The following is an 8,386-nucleotide window of genomic DNA, read 5'->3' as shown; positions in this document are numbered from 1 at the left end:
TGGGATGTGTTTTCAGTTGAACCCTACATTAAGCCACCAGCCTCATGGACTGCTGGAGGCTTCAAAGGAGCCCTTCAACGGAGGCCCAAACGGTCAAAGATTGAGGTCCACTCAGGGACTTTTTGACTCTCCAGACTGAATTCTGGGTAATAAGACTGTGTGCTCAAGCAGCAGTCTAAGAAGATTAACATTACTAAAATAAGGGCCTCTTGATCCCCCTCAAATTAAAACCGCACCACTGCTGCAGGTGATTAGAGACCGGTAGCTGCTTTGCTCCCAAACATGAGTCATCACATGCGTGGCGCCTCTTCCAGGCTCCACCCCCTTTCTGCGGCCCGTCGCTCTCACTGGAAACCGTGGTCGGTGTCTCCTCTGCTGCGGCTCCCTCGGTGATTATTAACCCCATCGGCCACATGAGACGAGCAGCTGAGGACAAAAGGTCAGGGCTGGGCGTGTCTGAGGGGACGCAGCCCCCACCCCAGCATGGAGGAAAAGATACCATTCATTGGGGAATGAGCGCAGTGTAGTCGGATCGAGACTCGTGTGTTCAGGATCACGGGATCCAAGAGTCACAGGAGGACTACGGACCCTCTTAAAGTCTGATGCAATGTCCCACTGCAGGACACAATGCGTCTCCAGACCTGGGCTGTTCAACAGGTGCCACTGGGCTCCTCCTCATGCGTAAAAACACATCCGAGAGGGAAGGAGGTGGGGGGAGGGAAGGGGAGGGGGAGTGACGGAGGTTGTGATTTTCCGAGGGTCCTGGAACGTCCAAATGGAAAGTTAAACGGAGCGATTGGCTGTAACCGTAAAAGTCAAGCAGGTGGAAAACGCACACACAGTTCAGAGTGGCGTTAACACGGGTCCCCTCTTCTTCGCTGTTCTCGTTACCCAGCAGCCACCTCTGCTCTCCTGCTGCGTGTCACTTCAACATTCTACACAAAGCAACCACCATGAAACTCAAGCGTTTCACCTGAGATGTTAAATGATCCGTCTTTACACAAATAAATAAATAGCACACTGAGCTACTGGCTCTTTGAAAAGCTCTTCTCTTCCAACGGGGGAAAGGCCGCGAGCACACATTCCTTCTAGTAGCAGTTTGCTTGGAGTGACTACAACATAATCATCAGGAGGAAATACCACAGGGTACAGCCCCCCCCCCCCCCCCCCCGCAGTTTAGTTTGATGCACAGGAAAACTGTGGCAACAAGCAATTAGCATCAAATGAGAATTTTGAAAAAAGCGTTAATATCTGCAGACGGGAGTGGGAATGCTCTCACACACACCTCCCTTCAAGTGTCTCACATTTCACCTTCATTACCGGCGTATCCTGTACCCTGTACGTCTCTACGCCTTGTTCAGCTGCATCAAAGAGGGACTACAAGATGCCGGTGGATATTTTAGGGAGGACACACACACACACACACACACACACACACGAGGAGCAACGATGAACCGGCCTCTCCAAGACGGCGGTGTGGAGCGGGCCGAGTTCCTCATTGTGGGATCTGCAGGGCCATGGCGGCGGGTTTGGTCTCAAAGTACCGGTTGAAACGCAGCACAGCGTACCTGAGAGGCAGAAGAGCAGAGGCACTGAAGACAGCTGTCAAATATCCTTTTGATCAAGTTTTAATACAAGCAGCACCCATGGAGGCTGAACATCACGCGATTACTTGCAGTGTACGCCCGCGCACACATCAACAAACATGCTCACACAGACTTACCCAAGGAAGTCAAAATCGATGGTGGAGTATTTGGCCTGGATGAGCGCCCAGAAGCCCCAAAAGAAGTGAGAAGCCTTGAGAGAGACAATAGCCAGAGATCAGGTGATGTAATACAAGAATGTGTGTGTGTGTGTGTGTGTGTGTGCGTGCGTCCTCACCAGAGCGAACTTATTGACCTGCACATACAGCGTCTCCAGCTCTTGCGGGCTGACATCCTCGGTTTTCTTGGTGAAAAGCTTGTACGCCTGGAGGTACCCTCTGAGCCAGTCCATCTGCATCTCCCGGCTCGGGTACAGCCCGTAGTCCAGCTCCGCCATTCCTGAGCACGCACAGGGGCATGAGGAGCAGCGCACAGGCAAACGTTGGAAAAGAGCATCGCGCCTCCTACAAACCTGCAAATTCGTTGAAGTGGTTGCCGATGTCAAAGGCCTGGTAGTTGTAGCTGGAGTACTCGTAGTCGATGAAGCGGACGTGACCTGAGAGACAAGAGGAAGACGCTCACCATGTAAAGGGTGGAATGGTGAGGGGGAGGAGACTTAACCCACGGAGACCTCAGGCCTCCAATTGTAGCTACAAAAAGAAGCTAAAGATGCGTTATATTTCTGTTCCATGTATGGCTGCACTAACCACTAGACCTTCTAACCGCTTCTACAAGTACAAATGATACTAGGAAGGATGGCTCTATTTCAACGCCTCTGCCACCAAATACAACTTCCTTTCTGCAAAGACAAAAAATGAAGAGGCAAACGGGCCGAGCCCACCGTGCCCACCGTCTTTCTCGTTGTGGATGATGTTCTTGCAGAGCAGGTCGTTGTGACAGAGCACCACGGGGGAGCCCAGGGTGGAGAGGTGCTCCTTCATCCATGCCATCTCCTGCTCCAGCACCGCCTTGCTGGGAACCTCCTGCTGGATTCTGGACCCAAAAGACACCAAATATTTATTCACATGTGAAGGGAAATCAAAAGTACAATGGTGAACGATTAGCAGTTTGTTCACTTTATGCACATATGGGACACGTTTGGCCCCCGGTTGGAGAGGGTTAAGTGGCCGAGCTCACGTCTCAGCTGACCAGACCTCTGTGCTGACTGTAATGGGCTTACCGGGTTTAACCCATAGTGAGCCTGGCAGGCTGGGGAGAAGCAGAGCAACACGCAGCCAACACGCGTGGTCGTGCCTGTTCAAACTGTTCTTCATGCAACACGTGTGTGACGTCGTGGGTCCCTGTGTAACCAAGGCGCAGAGCTCGGTGACCCGATGCAGCGACCTGAGCAAACATCTGCTGTGTGATGCTGTCTGCTATTATTGTTCCAGTTACACAAGCCACGCTGGACTTAATCTAATCACCAGAACAAAGATAGCAGCTGGGACCGGGCTGCCGGCCAGGTCATGGAACGCTCCACCGTGGTCGGCTCCGAGGGGCCCGCTGGCAAGACGGGTCGGACTGAGCTCCTCTTCTTATTCTTCAGACGTGTGTGTGTCATTTGTAGTAATTTGCATGTGTGTGTGTGTGTGTGTGTGTGCGCGTGTGTCTCACCTGACGTTGGATGCTTGGTCGGTGAACTCGGTGGCCACGAGGGAGAAGTACCTGCGCATCTTGATCCAGAGGTTGGGTTTGGGGATGCAGCCGTTGTGTGCATGGATGGCGTGGATACGCGCCATCTCCCCGGCTATCAGCCTGAGGGGGGGGGGGGATGAACAAGTTTATCGCTGGGACCAGATTTATACCCACTGACTATCCTGTGTTGGTCTTAAAGTTAAAGTTCCTGAAAAGAGGCACTGGAGTACATTGTGTAACATTGAATATAGCCACAGCATCACGTAATAAGGTGACGGAGCGTCTCCTGATTACAAAGCCTTAGTTTTTGTAGTGTTTGCATGCGACTCGCATGCGTTTTACCTCATTTGCCTCCTTCACGTGCAGCAGTAAAGTAGTTAGTGTCAACATCCCAAGCAACAATAGCCCAATGCTACCGTCCCCCAGCTAAAGTCTAAATCCTGAGTGGTTGTGTAACTCCACCGTGTCCCCGACCTGAGCAAGGAGGGATCCCTGACGTCCTGCGTCCCGAGAGCGTCCCCCTGCATGAACTCATAGCAGATGCCGTTCAGAAAGGTGCAGTAGAGGCGAGGGGCACAACCGTTGGCGTGCAGCACCTAGAGGAAACAAGAACAAAGTATCACACGGGAAACCATTCTGAGGCCACTAGACCTTCTAGTTCCCAGGAGCCTACCTGGAAGCTTTTCAGCTCGTTGTCTCGGTCCACAATCAGCTCGGTCTTGTGGCCGTACACCCGGACCAGGACCACGTCCTCTGGACTCTCCTCCACGTAGCAGCCCACCAGCTTGTTGGTTGTGCCGTCAGTGAAGAGCTGGAGAAGGAAAAGAAAGTGTGAGCACAGAGTCATCTTGAGTTGGTTCTCGGATGCCACCGGTCGTCGTCCCCTCAGCGCGCAGATTTGATTAATGTCCTCACGGCGTGACGTGTGCCTCTGGACCACGGAGAGCTGCGACCATGCCAAGCAGGTTTCCTTTAGCCTTAGGAATGCATGTTGTTTGACATTTGATCGTTCAATCAATATTATTCATTGAGTACGAGTTACATATTGAGGCTCCCCTCAAACCTGATACCAGACGGCTGTACTGGACCAGTACCTGTACTGGATGTGGTCAGGTCTGGACTTCTAACCACCGCACAGAACCCCTCTGCAGGGTGAAGTCAACAAGTCAAACGTCAAAAAACCTTTGTGTGTAAAGCTAGGCCATTAAATATCCGCGTGACAACATCCCTCCAGTGGAAAGCAGCCTCGCCGGACCCCCCCACTGCAGCCGGGACAATAACAACATACACGCTGCCGGCATCCCCGGCGCAGCCCAGACGCTCACTCACACATATCTGGCATTCCGCGCGGGGTTGGCCACAAAGATGGGCGGGCGGGCATCCCTGTTATGGCTGCACGCGCCCCATTGACCCCCGTGTGACATGATCCCTTCTCGCCGCCAGACAATGCGCCGCTCAATACGTGGACGGGCCGGGTTAAGCTCGGACCCAGATGGAGGTAAACATTCGGCCAACGCGGCATTCTTTGGTGGCTCTTCCTCGCTCTCTGAGGCGCGGCAGCGCCGGGACGCTGTCGCTCTGTTGCTGTTGGCGCGCTCAGCTGTTTTCTTGAACTCGGGTGTGTTTGGAGACACAGAGCGTTGCATCATGTGACGGTGTTCCTGCCCAGGTGGTGGTGGTGGAATCAGGTGTTTCCACTGCACTTCCCAGTCCCCGTGAAAAACAACTCAACCCAATAACACTTTCTGGTTTCACATTATCTCCTGACCTCCTCACTCCATTTCCTGCCCTGACCTTGAACATGTTGATGGTTGTGCAGCTGCACAACTCCGTACGGATGTCTGTCAGAACAAAACAGTGTTTCATAGGGACTTTAACTGTGTGTGTGTGCGCGCTTGCCCACTAGACGTTTCTCTATATTTGCTAATGTGTTTATCAGGATTTGGCCTGCTGACATTGATATTTGGTCTCGACAACCTAGTGATACCAATGGCAACTTCATAGGACACCAATCATGTGAATGGAAGCTGTGTGTGTGTGTGTGTGTGATCAGCGCTCACACAGCAGTTCCCCTGATTCCCACCCCTGCGATGCCTCTGGAAGCCGAGCAGCAAACACGCGTTGTAGCTGCAGATGGCCGATCACGTCGCATGAAGAACAATGACTACAATTGTTGCCAGCAAAACCTCACACCTAGCTTTTTTTGCATTTTTACCTAGCCTTGTTCATGTGTAGCTTTTCTTGACATTAACAAACAATTAGGACAAAGAACAATTAGTTTGTTGCTTTAGTTTTGTTTCTATTTTGAACTCTGACATTACGTTGTCATTTTACACACCTCAAGGTCCTGTATGTATAATAATGACACTCAATGTGATGAGTACAATGTTCTATTCAGTACTATCATAACTAAGCAATATATACAACAAATATACAAAACAAAACTGTAAAACTGGACCTTGGATTCCTCCGTCATTCTGCTGGGTTCATTAAATACACCAAGTGTGATAGTAAAACTGTGATGTGATCAAACCTCTACATTACGCCTCCAGCAGCCCGTAACTAAAGTGATGTTACATGACCAGTAGATCCGTGTATCCATTCTCAAAAGCTTTTAAAGAGATGCACCGATTGGCCCTGAGCACATGTCCTCCATACATTTACAAATAGGTGGAGATGGAAATGAATGGGTGTTCCTTCTCTCCGTATCAACAGTCTGCCATGTGTCACAGCAACAACACACCTTTGAGAATACGGGAAGTGAGTCCATCCACGTCACAACGTAACTATGCAACTTGTGACGCCATTTTATTACTGCCACATTCAATGATTAAACATGTAGTTTATGTAAACTAATTGCGCTCTTTAAATTAAACAGATGGGATGGAACGCTCAAGTGAATGCGCTACTTTGGAAAAAAGAGGAAAAAAGATTTGGATCTCAGTCGGGGAGCAACTATAAAGCCTTTTATCCATCCTTTTAAAGAATTTAAATAAAATAGTACATGTATGTCCAGTAAAGTGGCCTCTATACGTGGAAATGAGATGCTGTGTTAAAACATAATGATCACTTGACTTTTGGCACCGAGCATCACGTGGCTCTCAGACCATTTACTGAAGTGGAGATCCATTGACAGTGGTTTGTACATTAATATAACGAGGTGCCACTGTGAAGCTTTAATGTGTGCTCCTCAACCCGAGCCTTCTGTCACTTTGTAGGAGTGGACAAAGCCAACGGAGCATTATTGCCGTCGACCATCTCCTTTTTGCTCTTGTCACTGAACAAAAAAAACAAAAACATAACTATTACAATTTCAAATGGTAACAAAACACCTTGAAGGGGTACAAGCTGTGAACCAACGCGAAGATGCACTGCCAGCCGACATGACCGTGTCTGTCCACAGCAGGACCGACGCGTCTCACAGAGACGGCGGGCAGACGGAGTAGAGGAGCGCGGCCGACTCTCCGCTCCGGTCCCCGTGAGGCGTCACCGACACGGAGCCGCCCGTGACTCGGCTATCGTGCGTTACGTACGGATAAAATGACTCTAAAGTCCTTTCGGGTAACTGGAGCAAAGTTACCGAGAGCGTCTCACTCGCTTAGCTTACGTTTCCATTTGATTGTTTTTTTATTTATTTTTTATCTCGCCAACAATACTGCGACAACACACTGGACACCAGGCAGCGTCCTTTGTCGTCCAGGAGTGAGTGCAGGTGACGGCGAGTCGTCTGTTTATAGATGGTTGGCGTCGCCGGCGGGTGGTGTTTCCGCGGCCCTCCTCCCAACTGCGCTCTTTGATGCCGCGGAGCTGTCAGTCCGAAGCTAGCTTAGCATGCTACGTGCGGCTAGCTAAGCAGGATAACGTTACCTTGGTCTTGACGTCGCTCGTGTCCCACGCCGGTCTCAGCGCTTTGATGAGCTTCATCGCCCCCTCCGTCACGTTGTGTTCGTCCACAAAAATGGGGATTTTTCTAATAACCGGCGACCCAACAGGCACATGTATCTGCGTCTCCATCCTGCAACCGCTCCTCGTCAATGTTAACCTCGGAGCCCTTCGCAAATACTTCTCGAAAACGCAGCATACAAGTGCTGCTTGGTTTATAAAGCCGCTTGAATGTTGCTGCGTTTCAGCGTTTCAGTGGCTGCATGAAAGCTGTCCCGGAGGGATGTGTCTTGCTCGACGGCTGCGGCAGTAACGTAGAAAAATCGGCGCAGGCGTACGGTCAAACTGCCGCTGTGGATGCTCGTCGCCGGCTTTCTTGGGAGCAGTCAGCCAACTGGACCATTTCCCCCTACTTGGCTCCGCCCCCCCGGGATCATCCGATTGTTCCGCCGGTTGAGGCGCACCACAGCCGAGCGCGCGCATTTCTCCGAGTCTGCCCGAGTGGAGCCCGGAATCAGCCGAATACAGCGTGTCATGCTGCTTGTCTAATAATGGGGCAGATTTAACTGTATTTAAGAAGAATAAACAAATATTAAGTTGCCTGTATCATAACGATTACGTAACGTAGTCAGAATGTATTTGTGTTTAATTAACAGCTTCATTTAGGGCCAGCTATGCCTTCTCTTCATAAATACACTATTGTTATACATTTATTATAACAATATCCCATTATTCCCAGCTATTTTTTATCATTTCACACCTGCTGTCTTCCCTGTTGCTCTGCTTCTAGTTCAGCCTGTTTTAAAGATTCTGCACCGCTGTCTCTATGTAAGACGGGCCCAAACCTCTTCCCCTCATCAGCCGGTCGCATGAACCAAGTCTGTTCCCCACTGACCCAAACATGTGGACACTTCATCCCAATACCTACTGTAGCGTGTCTTAAGTTCCTAAATGTGTATATGGTTCTGATTACTGTTTCTTAGGTCAGGGTTAGGGTACCGCCCCTTCCGAGGTAATGTGTGATTTGTGGGAAGTTGAGTTCTTACTGGTGTGTTAAACCCGGGTGTTTTTTGGATGGCGTGGCTGTGGCCGACAACAGTCAACAATAAACCCGAGTAATAATAAACTGGCTCTTTATTGACACAGGACGTTACAATACGTATCTGTTTATATGGTCCATTTCTGTTCATATTTGCTCGTAAATTTTTATCTTTTTTTACGATTAC

The 8,386-nt window shown here is 50.1% G+C and overlaps 1 protein-coding gene across 1 annotated transcript; it reads right to left on the bottom strand.

Moving 5' to 3' along the window:
* Nucleotides 1-1,158: 1,158 nt before the first annotated feature.
* etnk2 (ethanolamine kinase 2) lies at nucleotides 1,159-7,596 on the bottom strand. The gene is made up of 9 exons (XM_037490161.2): nucleotides 7,146-7,596; nucleotides 3,952-4,089; nucleotides 3,753-3,874; nucleotides 3,258-3,398; nucleotides 2,494-2,636; nucleotides 2,116-2,199; nucleotides 1,882-2,042; nucleotides 1,724-1,797; nucleotides 1,159-1,568 (listed from the first exon to the last, which is right to left on the bottom strand). The coding sequence occupies exons 1-9, from the start codon at nucleotides 7,290-7,292 to the stop codon at nucleotides 1,496-1,498; spliced, it is 1,083 nt and encodes a 360-aa protein (XP_037346058.2). The 5' UTR covers nucleotides 7,293-7,596; the 3' UTR covers nucleotides 1,159-1,495.
* Nucleotides 7,597-8,386: the final 790 nt, after the last annotated feature.

This window comes from Pungitius pungitius, chromosome 8 (genome assembly GCF_949316345.1).
Source record: "Pungitius pungitius chromosome 8, fPunPun2.1, whole genome shotgun sequence".
Lineage (NCBI taxonomy): Eukaryota > Metazoa > Chordata > Actinopteri > Perciformes > Gasterosteidae > Pungitius > Pungitius pungitius.
The sequence above is the reverse complement of the archived record's forward strand: the minus strand, read 5'-3'. Positions and strand labels throughout refer to the sequence as shown.